The sequence below is a fragment of the Oncorhynchus mykiss genome, chromosome 9, assembly GCF_057628025.1.
Source record: "Oncorhynchus mykiss isolate SJ-2025 chromosome 9, ASM5762802v1, whole genome shotgun sequence".
Lineage (NCBI taxonomy): Eukaryota > Metazoa > Chordata > Actinopteri > Salmoniformes > Salmonidae > Oncorhynchus > Oncorhynchus mykiss.
The window spans coordinates 40467111-40491496 of NC_143030.1; the positions used below are offsets into that span (position 1 = coordinate 40467111).

A 24386-nucleotide genomic window follows, 5' to 3' on the forward strand; every position below is an offset into this window, starting at 1 on the left:
CGTTTACATTTGTAAGATTTATAGATTTATCAAAATTACATATTCATCAAAAATAATCTGAAGAGGGTTTTGTATCAAATAATGTTGGCTAAATGTTGTATCAGCACATATCTTCTTCTCAAACTATAGTGTTGCAAAAACAATTACCACCTTCCCACTGGGCACACATGAAATTACGTTGAACCAATGTGGAATAGACGTTGAAATCTTGTATGTGCCCGTGGGTTGTTCCATTGAAGGTTGAGGATTATTTTTAAACTTTCAAGTACACTGAAAAAATATAAACGCACCATGCAACAATTTCGAAGTTTCTGGATATTGGCTGGAACTGGAACACTCTGCGGTGCACGATCCAGAGCATCCCAAACATTCTCAATGGGTGAAATGTCTGGTGAGTATGCAGGCCATGGGAGAACTGAGAAATGTTCAGCTTCCAGGATTGTGTGCAGATCCTTGCGACATGGGGCCATGCATTATCATGCTGAAACATGAGGCGATGGTAGCGGATGAATGGCACAACAATGGGCCTCAGGATCTTGGCATTGATCTGATGCAATTGTGTTCATTGTCCATAGCTTGTGTCTGCCCATACCATAACCCCACCGCCACCATGGGGCACTGTGTTCATAACGTTGAAATCAGCAAACCGCTCACCCACACACGCTATCTGCCATCTGGCCGGTACAGTTGAAACCAGGATTCATCCGTGATGAATACACTTCTCCAGAGTGCCAGTGGCCATCGAAGGTAAGCATTTTCCCACTGCTTGTTATTTTACATACCCCCTATGTCAAGGTCAAAATGGATAAGCATACTTACTACTAGCTAGCTAAATTACTTGCCCTGCAACTAGCTAGCTGTTCAATGGTTGGGGTCTGACTGGTTAACTTCTTAGAGAGGGATATGGAACATCCAGTCAGTGGGAAAATAACAATTTGTGCAGAAATTCTTTGGTTGTGTAAACAGTTTAATCAGCTGTCCGAGTGGCTGTTCTCAGACGATCCCGAAGGTGAAGAAGCCGGATGTGGAGGTCCTGGGCTGGTGTGATTACACGTGGTCTGCGTTTGTGAGGCCGGTTGGACGTACTGCCAAAATTCTCAAAAATGACATTTGAGGTGGCTTATAGTACAGAAATTAACATTCAATTCTCTGGTAACAGCTCTGGTGGACAGTCCTGCAGTAAGCATCCATGCTCCCTCGAAACTTGAGACATCTGTGGCATTGTGTTGTGACAAAACTGCACATTTTAGAGTGGCTTTTTATTGTCCCCAGCACAAGGTGCACCTGTGTAATGATCATGCTGTTTAATCCTCTTCTTGATATGCCACACCTGTCAGGTGGATGGATTACTTGAAAAAATGCTCACTAACAGCGATGTATACAAATGTGTGTACAAAATGTGAGAGAAATACGCTTCTTGTGTGTATGGAACATTCCTGGGATCTTTTACTTCAGCTCATGAAACATGGGACTAAAACTTCACATGTTACGTTTATATTTTTGTTCAGTGTAGATGCATTTATGGCCCATTTTACCTGGGCCCTGTCAAAAACAAATGAGGGTGCGAATCTGAAAAGGGGAGGAGTCATCTACAGGCAGAAAAATGATGGCCACAACCTGAAGATCCGAAAATGACGGGAGAGCAGAGCAGCAGTGGGGGAGGAGACTTGCACAGTGGTAACCTTTTCAGCTGACTATGCTACGATGTTTAAAAATACCTTGACAACTAAGCAGGATAGCGGTGACTTTTCAGGTTTGACCTACCAATTTGTCTTTATTTCTTGTGACACCCAATACGTTTAAACGATGGATATGTAGGCTTTTGAGTTGGTTTTATTTTCATACAGATGAGAAAGTGAAAGGGAGAAAAGAGGAATGTCTTACCAAAAATAACAAGGTCAGTTTGGGGTTTCATCTTCTGCATCTCTCAATAGAATATGTAGCTATTTCACAAAATGAATCAGTTGTATCATTCAGCAGTGTCATTTTTAACGTTATTTCCTAAATTCTTAGTCTCTTTCATTACCATCCATTCTAAAGACTAACTTAGCTAGCACACTCCTCGATTAGACTGCATCTTCTCAACGGAAGGTTAACAACAGTGTTCATACTTCGTTTCTCGTCAACATCTCCAAATAATGGATGGAAACGGGAGAAAATAAGCCACACGTTCGTATTTTGCATTGAATCGATTGTCTACGTGGATTTCATAAGTAAGCTAACTACTTTGGGCAAGATAGGGTTTTAGTGTAGCTTGAGCCTACCTAGGTCGAGCACACGACTAGCTGGCTAAAAGCGCGAGCCGTTTTCCGCGTATAACAGGTGCATCTCTCGCTCGAGCACTGTAATCTGCATGGAATACTTTATTACAACTCATTTATTACATATTTGCTACCAAAACAAATCCACTCACGTTCGAAAATGCATTTTTGCCAATAAAAGGTTGCGTTGCGATTGACGTTGCGATTGACGTGTTGCAAGTGTTTAGCTAGCTAACGTTATAATGTTGAAGTCTAAAAAGGAAGCTAGCTAGTTAGCAATGTCTAGCTTGCGAACAGTCCACGCGAATCGGGGCAGGCAGGGCCCTCCTTTGTAATGACAGATTCTTATTATTTTGGTGTATCTGGACTATTTCGAGAATTCAGTGTTAAATAATTGATGACCTAATGTAGTAGCTATGTTAGCCGTTTGCCAGTTCTGTGAATATAGGGTTATTGCTAGCTATATGAATATTAACGTATTTAAGTAACGTTAGCTACTTATTTTTAGCGCGCATATTTTGCATATCGGGGGTCTTTATATATTTGACCTAGACTCGTTTAGCTAGCTAGATATTTAATTTAGGACTAGTTAGCTACATTGTCTCACCCTACAGCTAATCGTTTGGCTTTCAGACCTGGGATGTATTTATTACGGTAATTCTGTTGCCAAACGCTTTATAAACGGAAGCAAATGGAACGAAACGGGGAGGGACTTGCCCTAATTTGTCCAGTAGAATCTCTCGTTTTAGTTGAACGTTTTTCAACAGTTTGGATTCATTCTTACACCCCTGATCAACTCAAATAACTCGCTAAATCAGTTGAGTTCTCTCTAACTCTGTTTTATTGGCTATATTGTCTTACAATTTTAATCGCATGACACTGCTGCTTGGATTTCGCAGCAATGTTAGTTTACTTTCACCCCTTTTAAAGGTAGCTTACATACCCCCTATGTCAAGGTCAACATTGAATAGCCTACTTACTTCTAGCTAGCTAAATTACTTGCCCTGCAACTAGCTAGCTGTTCAATGGTTGGGGTCTGACTGGTTAACTTCTTAGAGAGGGATATGGAACATCCAGTCATCTGAGATTGCAAGGCACACTTGTCCAGTGGATATATTTAATATTCAGATCATGTGTTATCCAATGGCTGCTTTGGTGGATGTGTTGTGACAAAACTGCACATTTTAGAGTGGCCTTTTATTGTCCCCAGCACAAGGTGCACCTGTGTAATTATCATGCTGTTTAATCCTCTTCTTGATATGCCACACCCCTCAGGTGGATGGATTACTTGGGCAAAGGAAAAATGCTCACTAACAGCGATGTATACAAATGTGTGCACAAAATGTGAGAGAAATACGCTTCTTGTGTGTATGGAACATTTCTGGGATCTTTTACTTGAGCCAATTAAATTTGCTCTTAATGCCACTGCATTTGAGGCCCAATTATTTTTTATTGTTTTAAATTATTTCCCACTGTACAGGTCAAATAACAGGCAAATAATTGTAAAGGGGAATGAAGCATAGAATTTAATGTAAACTCTTCTTCCTTGGTAGGAACCGTATGGAGCAGACACTCTATATGGGGATGAACAGAGCTATACTATTCTGACTGCAAATATACAGTAGGTAGGAAACCATTGGCATGGTAATAACATTTGCTTTACCTTACGCAAGACATTGAAGGCCTAACATAATTATTTGCACAGCCCCAAGGCCTTATTCAAATGATTAAAACAACTTTTTAGTTTGAACCCTTTGTTTTATGTTATTGTATGAGTGGGGAGGATCTATATTCACAGTTTGGTTGTGATTTAGGCGACTGACAAACCTTCTCAAGATTACAACTTTCCCTGATTGCAACTTTGCCAAACTTGAAATCTTCAAAGTATACATTTTATAAAGCTTCCAGAGGACGTTCTTTCTTAGGCCTATATCACCAAGGCCTATTATATGAGGATGTGTGTTACTCTATAGTGAAATGCTCCTTGGCATTTTGTTGAATATAAAGCACCTGCTGTTTAACAGATGGCCTAATCTTGGCTAACTGAGGCTTCCAACTAGGGCCTATGTCAATGATCTATGTTCTCAGGAATGGCTGTTGGATATAGGCTACGACTGAAAAGAGATGCACTTGTTTTAGGGGAACAGACAGACACAATAGACACATGAATTAAAATCTACTCAAGTCTTTACAATTGGGTGTGACACATCTGACTCCTTATGAAATTCACTGCTTTTGTGTTTGTTTTGATTGCATTATATCCCTCCTTGCTATTGCACTGTAGTTACATATGGTGCGAACAGCAACACATAAAATACTTGTCTTGCTTGTTTAGGAAATGGGCTTTGAAATCAAGCCTTGGTTTGAACACATGATTGAATCATGTTCAGGAAATGGGAATATGATAGAATCTAGGCCACAGTGACTAGAGCGCTCGCTTTGATGCATACTGTGGCACAAAGAGATTTTTGTAGAGCATTGCAAGGTGTATTAGCTAAACAAAATATAAACACTTTTATGTAAAAATGACAGGTGTGTTTTACTTGTTTGTGCTCTTACATTTTAAGTAAACGGAAGTGAATTGGATGATCGAGTCTAACAGTCCATAATGTAGGCCTAGGGCTGTTTTTCTATTTATTTGGAATTTAACAACCTCTTCGAATGTAGGCCCTACCAGTTTGCCAGCTTGGCCTTGTCTCTTTCAAGGAGGCAGCTTTAGAAACCTATAGAAAGCGTGACTCAACTGTGTTTCTATTCAGACTGCTCTGAGTCAGGGTCTCCTAGCAGAAGAGAGGAGAGAGATTCATGCGGGGAGAGTATCGGGAGAGTGCAGACTAGAATCATCTCTGATGGTTTGATTGGGATCTGTAGCCTACTTCTGCATGTCTCAACATGGTTAAGGAGTAGCATCAGTGGGCCAAAAAAACAAGCCATCTACTGGTCAAACAAATGGTTAACAATCTTCTCAAGTTGAAAAGCAGATGACTGACAACTCAGTCTAATAGAGATTTAAGAACTTGCCAATTGCAAATTATGCTTAATCAACAAATGGGAAATATGTATCCTTGCCTTGTAGCGGTAGATTTTTGAGTAAGCCATGCATTTGAAATGGTGTTGTGTCTGTATCCAGCAAGGCAGATTAGATGGAGGACAGTGCCGATCGAAGACACCCTGTGGATGGGCCTTAATTTAACTTTCCAGTTTACCCAGATGGTGATCTAGTCATAACAATCCCATTCTATGGCAAAAACACTAGTGCTTGCTGCTGGCAATGGTCTATCTACCTCTGTAAAGATATCCATCTCTATCTACCTCTGTAAAGATATCCATCTCTGGGCCTCCCGAGTGGTTCGATCCCAGGCTGTGTTGCAGCAATTGGCCCAGCATTGTCCGGGTTAGGGGAGGGTTTGGCCGGCCGGGATGTCCTTGTCCCATCGCGATCTAGCGACTCTTTGTGGCGGGCTGGGCGTATGCACGCTGACTTCGGTCTCCAGCTGTGCGGTGTCTCCTCTGACACATTGGTGTGACTGGCTTCTGGGTTAAGCGAGCAGTGTGACAAGAAGCAGTGCGGCTTGGCAGGGTCGTGTTTTGGAGGATGCATGGCTCTTGAGCTTCGCCTCTCCCGAGTCCGTAAGGGAGTTGCAGCGATGGGACAAGATTGTAACTACCAATTCGATGTCACAGAATTGGGGAGAAAAAGGGGTAAAATAAAAATAAGATATCCATCTATACCTACCTCTGTAAAGATATCCATCTCTACTTACCTCTGCAAAGATATACATCCATCAAAAAGTGTAGAAGTAAGAGATGGTGCCCGACTGAGATTAAAGGTGTGATATATTGAATGAATTAAAGCACGAAAACGTTACAATTTTCATTCCATGCTCAAATGATCGGCTCTCATCTTTGACTGTAGACTGAATCACTATGAGTGAAGGCTCCCTTGGAAAGCACTTAACCCTAATTTTAGATGATTTGCTGCCTTAGCATTTAAGTTGAGGTTCTGCCATCAATCGCATCTGATAGCGAAAGCAATGTGATGACAGCGTTTGGCCTCTGAGCAGCGTTGGCCGGGCTGGCAGAACAGAGTCAACAGACCAGGGAATATATATATATATATATATATATATATATGTCTGTGGTGCTGAACTTTCTCCTTTAATTAGCAACCAGGCAATAACAGCTGTCAGAGTTGTAAAGAGTAGGTCTAATTCTCCCCAATAGGCCATGTAAATGCTCTTTTCTATGCAAATGTTCTTCCTAAAGATGGTTTGTTATAGTTCTGATGAGCTGACGTCACAGCCTAGCTTGCTTAGCATTAGGATTCCAGGCGATTGGCCGACCCTGGGCTGCCTGTCTCAGCACTACAGGATTGTGGTTGGCACAGTCGAGGCTCTAATACCCACCCCCAGGGCACCTAATTAAAACTTACAACCAAGACAAATTACCTTTGACTCTGTCTGCCATTTCACGAGAACTGCTATTCTAAAAACTCCATGACATGCAAAGAGGAGATCAGTGGGAGATCAACATACCCTCTTAGCAAATGATTATGGCACTTGAAATGTTTCGATTTTCTCAGTCAGTATCGTAATACTACTTTTTGCTTGGTCTTCTGTATTTTTTTCGCACCTGTTTGTACTTAATCTATTGTTTTAGATTCTGTTTGTTCATTTAGTCAGACCTCCTATTAGATTGCTAGTTCATCATTACTGTGACAAAGGCAAAAACAAACTTGTACATATGTAAATATACTCGTAAATATGTTTTAGCTCTCAGTTTTGCCCCAGTCGTTTGTTTTGTTGTCATTGATACATTCGCCCACTTCATGGGCCATTGCATTGAAATATTGTTGGCAAACGGTTCTTTCTCACTCTCTAAAAAAATGTGTAAAACCCAACCCTGAATATCTGTTGAGAATTTTCTTTGTTATTATACAGTTGAAAAAGGTCATGCTCGCACAAGCATGAGAGGTCTTTTGAAGGCAAATAATGCTTGATGAGTTTATTAATTTAAAAAACGATCAGATTCTTACACGAGTTGATTCTCTTTCTTTGCAGTGGCTGACTAACATGGCTGACTAACTACCTGCCACGGACTCTTCATGGATAATAGAGGAAAACAACAAAGGAAACACAAAATAAAACCTAATTAATTATCAACAAAGACATTAAACATCCAGAAATAACAACCCGCCATCGTTCCATCACTTTGACTTCCAGTGCATGTGGCCCTGAAACATTCCGAAGAGAGGAGGTGGGGAACACATAGGCCTACCACTATGCACTGTAAACAGAGAGGCTGGGACTATGGAGGTGTAGGGAGAACCAGGCCTCCAGGCAGAACTATTCCCCTGGTGCTGGGTGTCCTGGTGGCTCTGGTCCAGGGCACTGTACCTGGGGGACCGGTAGTGGAGGGCCTGGGGGAGATGGTGTTGGTGGACCTGGAAGCCTCCATGCACTCCTCTATCCTCTCCGACTTCAATGCTGCAGCCTCTGTCACAGAGGGACCTTCCATGGGTATCCCAGAATCCCTGGCTGCGGTCACAGAGGTGGCCCCCGTAGGCATCCCAGACTCTTCAGCGGTGGTGGGCCAGGGGTTCCAGTTGAGGATTCCACCCAGGTTGACGAATGGCAGTTGTAATGTTCAGGTAAGCACTCATGAGTAGGATGTTACTACCAAATAGGATTACTAAGACGTTCCTATTAAATTACTAGAGGGGCTATTGTTATGTAGTAGGTAGTGTAGTGTTAGCACACAGGTAGGCAACACACTATCTAGGTAACATATCTAGGTAACACTTCCACACTTGATCCCAGGTGGCATCAGCCGGGTCCAGGGGTTGCCAAGGTTACATTAAAGGGATACTTAAAGGGATACTTCAGGATTTTGGCAATGAGGACAGTCCGATGATCTTGTGGATAGCATTTTTATGTGTATGTGTGCAGTTTGAAGGAAGTTGCTACACGCTAACGCTAGTTAGCCTTGGCTCGCAAAACTACCTCTTAACTTCCTTCATACTGGACACAGAGACATAAAAATGGTATCCACGAGTTCATCTGACTCCGAGGAAGTAGATAATAGCCAAAATCCCAAAGTATCTCTTTTTAGCACAGGTCACATTTCAGTTGAAGGCATTCAGTTGTACAACTGACTAGGTATTTCCCTTTCCCTTTCTGCCATTTTAACATGGTTGTCAGTCAGTGTCCCAGCTTGCAAGCCATTTCATGGCCATGAGGCCTTTAGTTAGTTTTTTGAGTCTTTAGTTTGGGCATGCCTTTTGTATTTCTCCTTTTTTGTACGTATTTATCTTTCGTCACCATCTGAACAATAGTAATCCGCTTGGACTGGCCAACCAAGGTCAAGAGAGACCGAGCTGGACCAGTAGCGGTGCTAGGTAAAATTACAGAGGAAGCCAAGCCAGTAAAAAATCCATATTACAACCTATGTTGTGATAATTGTGTTGTTTGCTCTAGAAATCTATTAGTTCATACGCCAGCGTGATTATACAATAAGGCCGTGACAATAAAAAGACAACAGTCACACAGTGGCAGAATAAATTAAACTATACATAAGTTTGCTTCATTAATAACCAGAGAGCCATGTCTGTCCGGTGAAGTCCACAAAGTAAAAATTGCAAGTAACAAACAGTTTATATGACCTGCAACATGGTCAAGCAAGCTAATATTTGATAGTTTACCTAACAACTACTGATTTAGAACAACGGAGTTACTACAAGTCAGGACAAAGACAACAGGAGCACTGCCCCCACTATTTCAGCCCCAATTCCAACTTAAACATTTTAAACATCATCAAATCAACAAGGTTAAGCATTCAGACCCCTTCACCTTTTCCACACTCCTGGTTGTCCTGGCTGTGTGCTTAGGGTCGTGTCCTGTTGGAAGGTGAACCTTCAAGCTAGTCTGAGTTCCTGAGCGCTCTGGAGCAGGTTTTCATGAAGGATCTTTCTGTACTTTGCTCTGTTCATCTAGTCTCCCAGTCCCTGCTGCTGAAAAACATCACCACAGCATGATGCTGCCACCACCACGTTTCACCTTAGGGAAGCTTGGCATTCAGGCCAAAGAGTTCAATCTTGGTGTCAGACCAGAGAATCTTGTTTCTAAGATCCCCAGATCTGTGCCTTGACACAATCCTGTCTCGGAGCTCTACGGACAATTCCTTCTACCTCGGCTTGGTTTTTGCACTGACAACTGTGGGACCTTATCTATGCCTTTCCAATTAATGTCCAATCTATTGAATTTACCACAGGTGGACCCCAACCATGTTTTAGAAACATCTTAATGAGGCTCTCAAGGAGAGTTTTGAGGTGTCCCCAGTTTGTGAAGTTACTCATGTTCAGATTAGTGCTGATTTGAAACCAGATAGGGAGGATAATTAGTTGTGTGGGGACTTTCTTTGTCAAACTAGAAAGTGGTTTCCAGGAAATGGTTCTCCCCAGTGAGAAAGGTGGTTCTTATGTCTCTAGCTGAGACCTGGGCAGAGATATCATATCTAGTGTACCCTCTGAAGGTTGAGAATAAGGTTGATTCATGTGTCAATTTAGGAGAGACGTTCTTTGTTGGGTTGAGTGACACTGATACGCTAGGCTCTATTTGTGTTCTGAGAAATTAGTTGGTTTCCCCAAGTGATCTGTTGAAGTCAGTTTGTCAGTGAGTCTTTTGTTCCATTAGCTGACATGTGCTTTGTCACGGTAGAGGAGGTTCATCAGGTTTTGATTTAGCTGACACTTCTCTGTGTGCTATTTTCTTTAAAAAATATATATTTCACCTTTATTTAACCAGGTAGGCCAGTTGAGAACAAGATTTACAACTGCGACCTGGCCAAGATAAAGCAAAGCAGTGTGACAAAAACAACAACACAGTGTTACACATAAACAAATGTACAGTAAATAACACAATATAAAAATATATATACAGTGTGTGCAAATGTAGAAGATTAGGGAGGTAAGGCAATAAATAGGCCATAGAGGCGAAATAATTACTATTTAGCATTAACACTGGAGTGATAGATGTGCAGATGATGATTTGCAAGTAGAGATACTGGGTTGCAAAAGAGCAATAAGACAAATAACAATATGGGGATGAGGTAGTTGGTTGTGCTATTTACAGATTGTAAGCTGCTCTGACAGCTGATGTTTAAAGTTAGAGAGGGAGATATAAGTGTCCAGCTTCAGTGATTTTTGCAATTCGTTCCAGTCATTGGCAGCAGAGCACTGGAAGGAAAGGCGGCCAAAGGAAGTGTTGGCTTTGGGGATGACCAGTGAAATATACCTGCTGGAGCGCGTGCTATGGGTGGGTGTTGCTATGGTGACCAGTGATCTGAGATAAGGCGGGGCTTTACCTAGCAAAGACTTATAGATGACCTGGAGCCAGTGGGTTTTGCGACTAATATGTAGCGAGGGCCAGCTAACGAGAGCATACAAGTAGCAGTGGTGGTTACTATATGGGGCTTTGGTGACAAAACGGATGGCACTGTGATAGACTACATCCAGTTTGCTGAGTAAATGACATCGCTGAAGTCAAAGATCGGTAGGATAGTCAGTTTAACGAGGGTATGTTTGGCAGCATGAGTGAAGGAGGCTTTGTTGCAGAATAGGAAGCCGATTCTAGATTTAATTTTGGATTGGAGATGCTTAATGTGAGTCTGGAAGGAGAGTTTACAGTCTAACCAGACACATAGGTATTTGTAGTTGTCCACATATTCTAAGTCAGAACCGTCCAGAGTAGAGGTCGAACGATTAATTGGAATGGCCGATTAATTAGGGCCGATTTCATAACAATCGGAAATCTGTATTTTTGGGCGCCGATTTCCGAATATTTTTTTCATATATATATATACAGTGCCTTGCGAAAGTATTCGGCCCCCTTGAACTTTGCGACCTTTTGCCACATTTCAGGCTTCAAACATAAAGATATAAAACTGTATTTTTTTGTGAAGAATCAACAACAAGTGGGACACAATCATGAAGTGGAACGACATTTATTGGATATTTCAAACTTTTTTAACAAATCAAAAACTGAAAAATTGGGCGTGCAAAATGATTCAGCCCCCTTAAGTTAATACTTTGTAGCGCCACCTTTTGCTGCGATTACAGCTGTAAGTCGCTTGGGGTATGTCTCTATCAGTTTTGCACATCGAGAGACTGAATTTTTTTCCCATTCCTCCTTGCAAAACAGCTCGAGCTCAGTGAGGTTGGATGGAGAGCATTTGTGAACAGCAGTTTTCAGTTCTTTCCACAGATTCTCGATTGGATTCAGGTCTGGACTTTGACTTAGCCATTCTAACACCTGGATATGTTTATTTTTGAACCATTCCATTGTAGATTTTGCTTTATGTTTTGGATCATTGTCTTGTTGGAAGACAAATCTCCATCCCAGTCTCAGGTCTTTTGCAGACTCCATCAGGTTTTCTTCCAGAATGGTCCTGTATTTGGCTCCATCCATCTTCCCATCAATTTTAACCATCTTCCCTGTCCCTGCTGAAGAAAAGCATGCCCAAACCATGATGCTGCCACCACCATATTTGACAGTGGGGATGGTGTGTTCAGCTGTGTTGCTTTTACGCCAAACATAACGTTTTGCATTGTTGCCAAAAAGTTCAATTTTGGTTTCATCTGACCAGAGCACCTTCTTCCACATGTTTGGTGTGTCTCCCAGGTGGCTTGTGGCAAACTTTAAACGACACTTTTTATGGATATCTTAAAGAAATGGCTTTCTTCTTGCCACTCTTCCATAAAGGCCAGATTTGTGCAATATACGACTGATTGTTGTCCTATGGACAGAGTCTCCCACCTCAGCTGTAGATCTCTGCAGTTCATCCAGAGTGATCATGGGCCTCTTGGCTGCATCTCTGATCAGTCTTCTCCTTGTATGAGCTGAAAGTTTAGAGGGATGGCCAGGTCTTGGTAGATTTGCAGTGGTCTGATACTCCTTCCATTTCAATATTATCGCTTGCACAGTGCTCCTTGGGATGTTTAAAGCTTGGGAAATCTTTTTGTATCCAAATCCGGCTTTAAACTTCTTCACAACAGTATCTCGGACCTGCCTGGTGTGTTCCTTGTTCTTCATGATGCTCTCTGCGCTTTTGACGGACCTCTGAGACTATCACAGTGCAGGTGCATTTATACGGAGACTTGATTACACACAGGTGGATTGTATTTATCATCATTAGTCATTTAGGTCAACATTGGATCATTCAGAGATCCTCACTGAACTTCTGGAGAGAGTTTGCTGCACTGAAAGTAAAGGGGCTGAATAATTTTGCACGCCCAATTTTTCAGTTTTTGATTTGTTAAAAAAGTTTGAAATATCCAATAAATGTCGTTCCACTTCATGGTTGTGTCCCACTTGTTGTTGATTCTCCATAAAAAAATACACTTTTATATCTTTATGTTTGAATCCTGAAATGTGGCAAAAGGTCGCAAAGTTCAAGGGGGCCGAATACTTTCGCAAGGCACTGTATACTTTTTATACCTTTTATTTAACTAGGCAAGTCAGTTAAGAACACATTCTCATTTTCAATGACTGCCTAGGAACTGTGGGTTAACTGCCTTGTTCAGGGGCAGAAAGACAGATTTTCACCTTGTCAGCTCAGGGGTTCCAATCTTGCAACTGCACAGTTAACTAGTCCAACGCTCTAACCATTGCACTCCATGAGTAGCCTGCCTGTTACGCAAATGCAGTAGAAGCCAAGGTAAATTGCTAGCTAGCATTAAACTTATCTTATAAAAAACAATCAATCATAATCACTAGTTATAACTATTAATCCAGTTTAGCAGGCAATATTAACCAGGTGAAGTTGTGTCATTTCTCTTGCGTTCATTGCACGCAGAGTCAGGGTATATGCAACAGTTTGAGCTGCCTGGCTCATTGCGAACTAATTTACCAGAATTTTACGTAATTATGACATACATTGAAGGTTGTGCAATGTAACAAGAATATTTAGACTTAGGGATGCCACCTGTTAGATAAAATACCGAACGGTTCCTTATTTCACTGAAATAATAAACGTTTTGTTTTCGAAATGATAGTTTCCGGATTCGATCATATTAATGACCAAAGGCTCGTATTTCTGTGTGTTATTATGTTATAATTAAGTCTGATTTGATAGAGCAGTCTGACTGAGCAGCAGCAGGCCCGTAATCATTCATTCAAACAGCACTTTCGTGCGTTTTGCCAGCAGCTCTTCGCAAGCACAGTGCTGTTTATGACTTCAAGCCTATCAACCTAATGGCTGGTGTAACCAATGTGAAATGGCTAGCTAGTTAGCTGGGTGTGCGCTAATACTGTTTTCAACGTCACTCGCTTTTAGATTTGGAGTAGTTATTCCCCTTGCGCTGCAAGGGCCGCGGCTTTTGTGGAGCGATGGGTAACGATGCTTCGAGTGTGGCTGTTGTCGATGTGTTCCTGGTTCGAGCCCAGGTAGGGGCGAGGAGGGGGACGTAAGCTATACTGTTACACTGGCAATACCATAGTGCCTATAAGAACATCCAATAGTCAAAGGTATATGAAATACAAATGGTATAGAGAGAAATAGTCCTATAAATACTATATTAACTACAACCTAAAACCTCTTACCTTGGAATATTGAAGTCTCATGTTAAAAGGAACCACCAACTTTCATATGTTCTCATGTTCTGAGCAAGGAACTTAAACGTTAGCTTTTTTACATGGCACATATTTTACATGGCACACATTATTAAGTGTTAATTCAGTATTGTTGTAATTGTCATTATTACAAATAATCCGCCAATTAATCGGTATCGGCTTTTTTGGTCCTCCAATAATCGGTATCGGTATCGGCGTTGAAAAATCATAATCGATCGCAAGTTGGTCAGGATGATATCTAAGAGGGTGACCATGGTTATGGGAGGGAGGAGATTCTTATGGGAGGGTGGAGATTCTTCCCAGTCATGTTTCAACATTAGTGAGTATTCACAGGAAGACTGACTCTGGGGTTTTCGGGGTAACAAAGCTGTGTCTTGTGATGAGAATCAGGAGCTGGCGGAAAAGCTAGATCCACCGGTTTTGTCACTTTTTATTTTATTTTACCCCTTTTTTCTCTGGGTTCTGGATTTGAGAATGGTTTTCTTGAGGGTTTTTGTTGTCCGTTTGTGTAACTGCAGCTCTAGGGATTTATAGTGTACATATTTTTTCTCTTCAGATAAGGAAGTTTTATGGAAAGAAAGAGAAAAAAAAGTGTATAAATGTTTGGAAAGTTAGGGGAAATTATATGGGTGACCTATAGCTAGGTTTCCATCCAATTGGCGACAGATTTTAATGCAAATATTCTAAAATCTATATTTTTTGTTTCCACCAAACTGACTTGATAAAAATCAGTATGTGATGACGTAGTGCACACAATGCACCTTTTTGTTTAAGTTTTCCTGTACCGAATAAATAAGTTAAATGTTTCCATCGCATTTTCAACTCTGCTGATAGTTTTGTCACAAAAACTTTTGCGTTAAATAGCAAATGAGCCTACTCTGGTCTTGGCACATGCACTCTAGCCAACAGCTCACAGATATGTGAGCTGTGTATGCTGTGTATGCTGTGCAGGGAGGCTAGTCTACATGATGAGATTATTATGGATAATATTTTTCTTTGTCAAACTGCAGTCAAGCAATGATCATCATGTCACCAGAATAAGACCCTCAATATTTATTGGAAAGGAGCATAGTTTAATCAGGAAAATGTTTATGATGATTCCACTGGGCCTTGAAAGAGTCCTGATGGACTTCATATTGAAAATACAAACAAGATCTTTAGTTTTCTCCAGAGGCGATACCATGAACATACGGAGCATTCGGAAAGTATTCAGACCCCTTGACTTTTTCCACATTTTGTTATGCTACAGCCTTATTCTAAAATGTATTAAATACATGTTTTTCCTCATCAATCTACACACAATACCCCATAATGACAAAGCGAACACAGGTTTTTAGATTTTTTAGCAAATATATAGGGATGCACCGATATGAAACTTTCGGCCGATACCAATATCCAATATTTTCCTTGCCAAAAAACCTGGTACCGATAACCAATATAACATTTTTAGCGCCCTTAAACACTCTAGTACAGTTAAATATTTGAAACACATGCACAAATATATAGAAAACAGAGATATCTAAAGTCAGGGCGTGACAGTACCCCTCGCCCCTCCAAAGGTGCGGACTTCCGGGTGGGCATCTACCCGCACCCTCCCGGACCCTCTAGCCCCCCCTCCTTACACTGATCCCTCCGCTTTTGTAGAACCGTGGATCATCACCGGAGGCTCTGGACTGTGGATCATCGCCGGAGGCCCCGGACTGGGGACCGTCGCTGGAGACCCCGGACTGTGGACCGTCGCTAGAGACCCCGGACTGGGGACCGTCGCTGGAGACCCCGGACTGGGGACCGTCGCTGGAGGTCCCGGACTGGGGACCGTCGCTGGAGGTCCCGGACTGTGGACCGTCGCTGGAGGTCCCGGACTGTGGACCGTCGCTGGAGGTCCCGGACTGTGGACCGTCGCTGGAGGTCCCGGACTGTGGACCGTCGGTGGAGGTTCCGGAGTGTGGCCCGTCGTTGGAGGTTCCGGAGTGTGGCCCGTCGTTTGAGGTTCCGGACTGTGATACGTTGCCGGAAGCTCCGGACTGGGAACTGTCGCCGGAAGCTCCGGACTGGAAACTGTCGCCGGAAGCTCCGGACTGGGAACTGTCGCCGGAAGCTCTGGACTGTGGAGGCACACTGGAGACCTGATACATGGTGCCGGCACTGGTGGTACCGGGCTGGTGACACGCACCTCAGGGCGAGTGTGAGGAGCAGGCACAGGACGTACTGGACTCTGGAGGTGCACTGGAGGCCTGGTGCGTGGGACCGGTACAGGTGGCACCGGGCTGAAGACACGCACATCAGGGCGAGTGTGAGGAGGAGGCACAGGACTTACTGGATTTAGGTCAGGTCGTGACACTATCTTTGTGCAGACTATCAACAGTAACCAGCACATTGCTAGTATGTTAACTATTGAAGGTTTACTTTTGTAAAGCACTTTCCCTAAACTAAATAAACTCAGTGAGTAGATTGATTGGCACTTCTTTTTGTTCAGTATGTGCTGTGTGAATGTATCAACTTCTGTACTGCTCAAGAAGTTGTGGCTCGCGGGACCATGGTGGTGCTTGAATGAACGTCCTATATCTCAAATACAAATAGCACGACATTCCTGCATGTAGCCTTGATTTGTTTGCAATGGTAGACCACCACAGGGCAGGTAAATGTTGAACTGGAAAGCAGAAATGCGCGGAAAATTTACTGGCCTGACTGCGGGCCATTGTTAATGTCAGACCCTGACTCTGTATTAGAGGTCGACCGATTAATCGGAATGGCCGATTAATTAGGCCCGATTTCAAGTTTTCATAACAATCGGAAATCAGTATTTTTGGGCCCCGATTTCCGGATTTAAAAAAATATATATATATTTTATACCTTTATTTAACTAGGCAAGTCAGTTAAGAACACATTCTTATTTTCAACGACGGCCTAGGAACGGTGGGTTAACTGCCTTGTTCAGGGGCATAACAACAGATTTTCACCTTGTCAGCTCGGGGGATCCAATCTTGCAACCTTACAGTTAACTAGTCCAACGCAATAATGACCTACCTCTCTCTCGTTGCACTCCACAAGGAGACTGCCTGTTACGCGAATGCAGTAAGCCAAGGTAAGTTGCTAGCTAGCATATAAAAAACAATCAATCATAATCACTAGTTAACTACACATGGTTGATGATATTACTAGATATTATTTAGCGTGTCCTGCGTTGCATATAATCTGATAATCTGAGTATACAAGTATCTGACTGAGCGGTGGTAGGCAGAAGCAGGCGCGTAAACATGAATTCAAACAGCACTTTAGTGCGTTTTGCCAGCAGCTCTTCGTTGTGCATCAAGCATTGCGCTGTTTTATGACTTCAAACCTATCAACTCCCGAGATGAGTGTAACCGAAGTGAAATGGCTAGCTAGTTAGCGTGCGCTAATAGCGTTTCAACTGTCACTCGCTCTGAGCCTTCTAGTAGTTGTTCCCTTGCTCTGCATGGGTAACGCTGCTTCGATGGTTGCTGTTGTCGTTGTGTTGCTGGTTCGAGCCCAGGGAGGAGCGAGGAGAGGGACGGAAGTTATACTGTTACACTGGCAATACTAAAGTGCCTATAAGAACATCCAATTATCAAAGGTTAATGAAATACAAATGGTATAGGGAAATAGTCCTATAATTCTTATAATAACTACAACCTAAAACTTCTTACCTGGAAATATTGAAGACTCATGTTAAAAGGAACCACCAGCTTTCATATGTTCTCATGTTCTGAGCAAGGAACTGAAACGTTAGCTTTCTTACATAGCACATATTGCACTTTTACTTTCTCCTCCAACACTTTGTTTTTGCATTATTTAAACCAAATTGAACATGTTTCATTATTTACTTGAGGCTAAATTGATTTGATTGATATTAAGTTAAAATAAGTGTTCATTCAGTATTGTTGTTATTGTCATTATTACACATGTTCAAAAATCGGCCGATTAATCGGTATCGGCTTTTTTGGTCCAATAATCGGTATCGGTAATCGGTCGACCTCTACTCTGTATGTTCCTCTACCTCATTTCCGTAATCCTTTGTGCCCAACTGCTTGATCACAATACCGTACTTATTCCAGTCTTCCTGTTTATACTGAAATACGTTTGCGGAGTTTACCTTGCACATAAGAGCCAGCTCTTTTTGTAATTGGGAACAGCCATTACAGCTGAACAGAAAATGGCCTTACATCTGTGTGTGGATGGAGAATGGAGAGAACCAATACTTTTTGGGAAGTATTGTAGTCCAGCTCAATAAGCTTAACTTTACGTAACCACAACCGCTTGATTATTTCCTATTTCCCCTTCTCCCAGCTCGTATGGCTATTTTGAACCTTACTGCACATTTTTCTGTTTGATATTTAACATACTCTAGGCCAGATCATTCTGTTGCAGCAATTAGTTTCAGCCTTAGGCTTCTCAATAACTAGCCAAATATTTACATATTTGCTATGCTATGCATAATATTATGTCTGTGTGTTTTTTTCTCTCACTGTATCACTGCTGAATGAGTTTTACTGTAGTGCAATTTGTTCAATAAGGAGTTTATGAATGGGATAAGATTAATATTGGCTCCTTGTATTATTGGGAATGATATCCTGTCACATCGTAATGTCTCAAAATGAAGGGGTGATGACTCGGCGGCTGTCATTTTGTGAATAGGTGGTAACTGAGCAGAGCTTCCTGCTCACTTCAACAAAAGGTTGGTAGAGACAGCAATACACAGATTAAATGATTGAATGGAAAAAGTGAGACTGGGTTTTCCATCTTCAGGGCTGTATGATAAACCCTTTTATAATAATACCCTTAAGATTACTGTACAGTTGGATAAGTTTTTATTGGCAGAATCTGCCTTTTGTGTGAAACACCCTCTCTATTCAGTGTTTTATCTATGAGCCATAACTTCCCCTCATCTCTAAAGCTTTCTTCTCTCCTTTTGCAGTTAACTGAGGTGGGAAAGGACAGCTTACCCTCCTGGCTGCACTGGGACACTGGGAGCTGCATCCTACAAGGCCTAGCCCTGGAGCAGGACAAAGGTGTCCACCATATCTCCCGCTCTGAGATTAACAGTGGCCATGGTCTGGAGGCCTTCTCTATTGAGGTGCATCTAGAAGAGCGAGCCGACACTGAGCCAGCCCTTTTTGCCCTCCAGGCTGAGAGCAACAACCTCCAGTCCTTCATCTGCGGCAACGAGGAGCCCGTCACTGTCCTCACCATCATCTTGGATGCTGATCTCACCAAGATGGACGCCCAGCAGAGGGTAGGCCTGCTGGCCAGCATGAAGAAGTTTTCCGGTGTCACTCTGGAGCACATGAAGGTGGTACCCGTCGTCAACAACCGCCTGTTCGACATGTCCGCCTTCATGGCCGGGCCTGGAAATGCCAAGAAGGTGGTGGAGAATGGGGCCCTGTTGTCGTGGAAGCTTGGCTGTGCCCTTGACCAGTCCAACATTCCGAATATCAACAGCGTCCAATCACTTGCCAAAGACGGGTCCATGTCGTTCAAGTTAGGCTACCCAGTGGTGGGCTGGCACATCGTCAACAAGAAGCCCCACTTGGTAAAACGGGTCAGGAGGCAGCTGGGAAACACCCCCACTCCTGTGCCCTCCCTTCTCCCCCCAACGACTCATCCCGAGCCCCCTACTCGTATCATTCCTACCCCCACATCCCCTTCCATCTCCCTAGCCACTGACAGCTCTGTCCCCCCTGTCCGTGGCCCCTTGCCCTTGCCGGTGAAGCCCACTATCAGGCTAAGAGATCAGATAGCCCACACTCCTACTATAGGGGTTCCTCATCCCACTAGGATCCTGGGCACCACCAGTACCATCCTTATACAGCCTACTATGACCCAGCCTGCTATTCCAGAGGCTACTGCTCTGCCCACCCCACCAAGCACCACCCGAAGGCCCAAGACTTCCACCAGCAAGAAAACCAAGAAGCCCAAGATCTCCACTCCAGCGCCTAAGGAACCTAAAACCACGACTAAGCCACCCAGACACACCACCCATTTGTCTCCGGTTCCTGACTACAACAACGAGAAGCCCCAGCTACGCAATCCCATCGACGAGGTGAACGCCTGGGTCGGGACCTACTTTGAGGTAAAGATTCCTCCAGATACTTTCTTCGACAAAGAGGACGGCACCACAGACAAGCTGCGTCTGACTCTGCGGAAGAACCAAAACGAGGCGGTGAGCGACACCTCCTGGATCCAGTTCAACAGCACCATCCAGCTCCTTTACGGTCTCCCAGAGAGAGAACACATGGGCAAACATGAGTACTTCATGCTGGCCACCGACAAGGCAGGCATGAGCACCATAGACGCCTTTGAGGTCCATGTCAACCGTTTGTCAGTCAACGACAAACCCTCGGTCGTTTTTGCTGCCCGTTTCTACGGCGAACCCAATACACTGACCAACGACGTCCACAAGAAGATCCTCCTGACAAAGAAGTTGGCATATGCACTGGGCGACCGGAACACCAGCACATTGACCCTGCGGAGCATCACCAAGGGCTCCATTGTGGTGGAGTGGACCAACAACAGCCTCCAGCAGAGCCCCTGTCCCAAGGACCAGATCACCGTCCTCAGCAGAAAGATCTCCGACCCCCAGGGCAGGCCAACTCTGGCCTTTTCCAATGCCATGGAGCCAGACTTCAAACCCATCAATATCTCCGTTCGCGGCACCAACAAGTGCCATACCTACACGTTTGTGCCCCCAGGAGAGGTGATTATCCCTGTTCCCCCTCCAGCCACTCCTTCCCCTGGCACGGGTCGTAGCACCAGTGACGATGTCTACCTGCACACGGTTATCCCGGCTGTGGTGGTGGCGGCACTACTGCTGATCGCCGGCGTCATCGCAATGGTCTGCTACCGCAAGAAGCGCAAGGGCAAGATGACCATTGAGGAGCAGGCCACCTTTATCAAGAAAGGCGTACCCATTATCTTTGCAGATGAGCTAGACGACTCCAAATCCCTCCCGCCCTCCAGTATTCCCCTAATCCTGCAGGAGGAGAAGCCGCCCCTGCCCCCTCCAGAGTACCCCAACATGGCTGGCCCTCACAGTACCCTCCTTAACCAGGATCTCCTGGAGTACTCCATCTACCAGGATGAGGACCCCAATGCACCCCCCTATCAGCCCCCTCCACCCTTCACTGTCCCCATTGAGGGGAAAGTGTCCCGCCCCAAGAACATGACATCATACAGGTCACCACCTCCCTACGTTCCTCCCTAACGCTCTCAAAAGCCTTGGCTTTGGGATGGATGAGAGCAGTTGTTTGTATGAAAACAATTTACGTAGGGATTTTACACACGTACTGTAGATTAAGATGGCTTCGACATGGATGGAGTAGGCGACCACACCTGTATGAGCGACCACTATGAAAACGTACTGTATAAGTCTACTACTGGCACAGGAAAACTGTACAGAGACAGTTTGAAACTCCAGCACTCTTTCTTTTGTTGTCCATCATAGTTGTGCTTTCGAATCTTGCTTAATAATCTTTTTTTAAATCGGTTCTTGCCAAGAATAATCATTTTTATCTTTGAAGATGTACTGTTTCTATTGTATAGAAAATAATGAAAATGCGGAAGAGCAGGCTGCAGAGGCCTTGGATCAAATGTCACCATGACAACAGACTAGGAGGCTGTCATTCACAAAGTGAATCTTTATACAAATTACATTGTATTGCTTTTATCTTTCTTTGGGCTAGATCTACTAAGATTTTGCCACTGTTATTTTAAGAAGGGAGTAAGACAAAAAGGCAGACTAAAACCATGTTTTATTTACATCATAATCTACATTTATATTATTCTCTTAATCTCTAGCCACGTTTCCATCCGCAGTTTTTCTCAGACTATAGTCAATCTGTATAAATAAAGATACAAATCATGGCAGCTGTGATCAAAACAGGTAGTTTCGGTTCCATTTTATAAATCATATCGAAGTTAATTTGGAGTCACACAATGATATGGTGTGTGTGTGTGGTCCTCAATGCAGTTCATTAGGCTACAGATTAAATCATTTATGACAAATTTCACAGGATGGTGAAAGTGCATGGTGATCTTGATGCTCTTTTCTAATAAATATTGAGTGTCTTATTCTGATGACAATGATGATCGATGCTTGACTGCCATTTGACAAAAATATTCTCTCTCTTATCCATAATAATCCCATCATGTAGGCTAGCCTACCCGCACAGCATACCCGCATTGTATCTGTACACATACTGTACCAAGGTACATATGCTATTTAACAGTTTTCGTGACAAAATTATTGGTAGAGTTCAAAATGCGATGGAAACACATTGAACTTAAGCGAAAAAGTACATTTTGTGTGCACTTTCTACATCACGCGCTGATTTGTATTCTCAACAAGTTCATTTGGTAGAAAAACACCACTGATGTGAAAATGCTCATGTTTCCTTAATGCCATTTTTTTTTTTAGATTTGCATGAAAATCTATCTCCAATTGGATGGAAACTTCTCTTATGTTACCATTTGTTTATCCTTGTAGGTTGTATCCCCTCTTGAAAATAACAGGTGTAAGACACCTAGTAAAACTAGCCCTTTGTGTCTTGTAGAACTAAACATTTGTTACTGGTAGCCTAAAAAAAAAAAGTTTTCTTTAACAAATTATGTGACTGAAATATTCTCTGCTATACAGGTACTTGATCAACAAGTAAATCATAGACTCATAGTGAGTGAGCCACACTTGTTCTTAATGTAATGGGATTACAAAACAGTAGTAATAATGACATTATATTCAGCGTATTAACTTGCTGCTGATCTCGTCCCTGAAACGGAGAGATCACTGAGTAGGCTAGCTGACTTTGATTATTCCGGGGTTGCCAAGGTAGTGACAAAGCAAAGCATGGCTGGCTTGGGCCCATAATGCTGGGCCAATGAGATGCTGTGACTAGATAACAGAGAGAACTGACGGAAGTAAAGAATAAGGCTACTAGATTGATCAACTGTTTGTTGCTGTTGTTGATGCAAGTTTTGGGGACCAGGTCTCCCTTGGACCAGAGAGGTATACTACAAAGCAGGATCAATGAGTAGGGTAGCTGACTTTGATTGAAAATTGTATTTATATATATTTATATTATATCGATTTTCTGGTTCATTAAGAAAGCTAAACATAGACATGTGTTTTTGGTTGTTGAGTCATTTAGACCATGCCCATTTCAAGCTTATCTTTCCAAAAAATAAGTTATTTCAGAATATGTTAGCTGGATAACTCATTGATCCTGCTTGTAGTATTACACCCCCCCCCCCCCCCCCCCCCCCCCGGTCTCTTGCAAAGACTAACCTTCATTAAGTAAATGAAATAAGAAAATTGAGGGGGAACGTACTGTAATATCACTGCTCTCTGCCTCTATGCTGCTGCACTGTATCGTTAGTGTTCTGCCTGCCTCTGTCATTATCAGTTGAGACGAGGCATGGGGACAAGTATATGTACATAATGGTGTGCCTATGAAACTGAAGATCTCCAAAATGTTACTGTTTTATCAGTAGAGTTGGTTTGGGAGGGTGGGTGGGTGGAAATCATTTTATATTTTGTTTGTCTAGATTTATGATCACGCTTTCATAAAACAGAAACAACTTTAATAGTTTGTGGGGGAAGGGAGATTTATTTTTATTTTACTTTTTCCATCACCTGAAAATATTGCATACTGCAAAGAATGCGATGGGGGGGATGAAAACAAGTGAATAATGTAAGTTTCATATCTTATATCATAAGGAACAATGGTTGAAAAAATCTAATGTTTTTACAGATTTTTTGATACAGTCTCAAATTTGTTTTATGAAAAAATATGAACAAAGTATATTAATAAATATATTAATATATTAATAAAGATGAACTACTATTTGTAAAGCCTCAAAGACACTGTATGTTCCCTTCTCTGTTCAGTCTTTTTCCTTGGTGAAAACTGAATTTCACCACCACTGGTTTTGAATTATCACGTTACCATTTTTGTATTTGTTATTTTTTTATTTCACCTTTATTTAACCAGGTAGGCAAGTTGAGAACAAGTTCTCATTTACAATTGCGACCTGGCCAAGATAAAGCAAAGCAGTTCGACACATACAACGACACAGAGTTACACATGGAGTAAAACAAACATACAGTCAATAATACAGTATAAACAAGTCTATATACGATGTGAGCAAATGAGGTGAGATAAGGGAGGTAAAGGCAAAAAGGCCATGGTGGCAAAGTAAATACAATATAGCAAGTAAAACACTGGAATGGTAGATTTGCAATGGGAGAATGTGCAAAGTAGAAATAAAAATAATGGGGTGCAAAGGAGCAAAATAAATAAATAAATAAAATACAGTAGGGAAAGAGGTAGTTGTTTGGGCTAAATTATAGGTGGGCTATGTACAGGTGCAGTAATCTGTGAGCTGCTCTGACAGTTGGTGCTTAAAGCTAGTGAGGGAGATAAGTGTTTCCAGTTTCAGAGATTTTTGTAAGTTCGTTCCAGTCATTGGCAGCAGATTTCTTCTA

General features: G+C 42.6%; 1 protein-coding gene across 10 annotated transcripts; it reads left to right on the top strand.

The window, feature by feature from the left end:
- The first annotated feature begins 1591 nt into the window (after positions 1-1591).
- Positions 1592-23761, top strand: LOC110531946 (dystroglycan 1). 10 transcript variants are annotated; one of them, XM_021615477.3, is made up of 4 exons: positions 1628-1897; positions 3815-3882; positions 7322-7911; positions 18825-23761. In XM_021615477.3, the coding sequence occupies exons 3-4, from the start codon at positions 7543-7545 to the stop codon at positions 21108-21110; spliced, it is 2655 nt and encodes an 884-aa protein (XP_021471152.2). In that variant the 5' UTR covers positions 1628-1897; positions 3815-3882; positions 7322-7542; the 3' UTR covers positions 21111-23761. The 10 variants fall into 10 exon arrangements, with proteins under 10 accessions (XP_036843726.2, XP_021471152.2, XP_021471150.2 ...); XM_021615476.3 differs by having other exon boundaries at positions 1637-1897; positions 3815-3886; XM_021615480.3 differs by having other exon boundaries at positions 1637-1753.
- The last annotated feature ends 625 nt before the right edge of the window (positions 23762-24386 follow it).

Excerpts from the sequence above, each read along its gene's own strand:
- LOC110531946 (XM_036987831.2), top strand. The coding sequence starts at position 7,543 with ATGCACTGTAAACAGAGAGGCTGGGACTATGGAGGTGTAGGGAGAACC. Across the intron at positions 7,912-18,824 it reads ATGGCAGTTGTAATGTTCAG|TTAACTGAGGTGGGAAAGGA; the intron begins GTAAGCACTCAT and ends CTCCTTTTGCAG.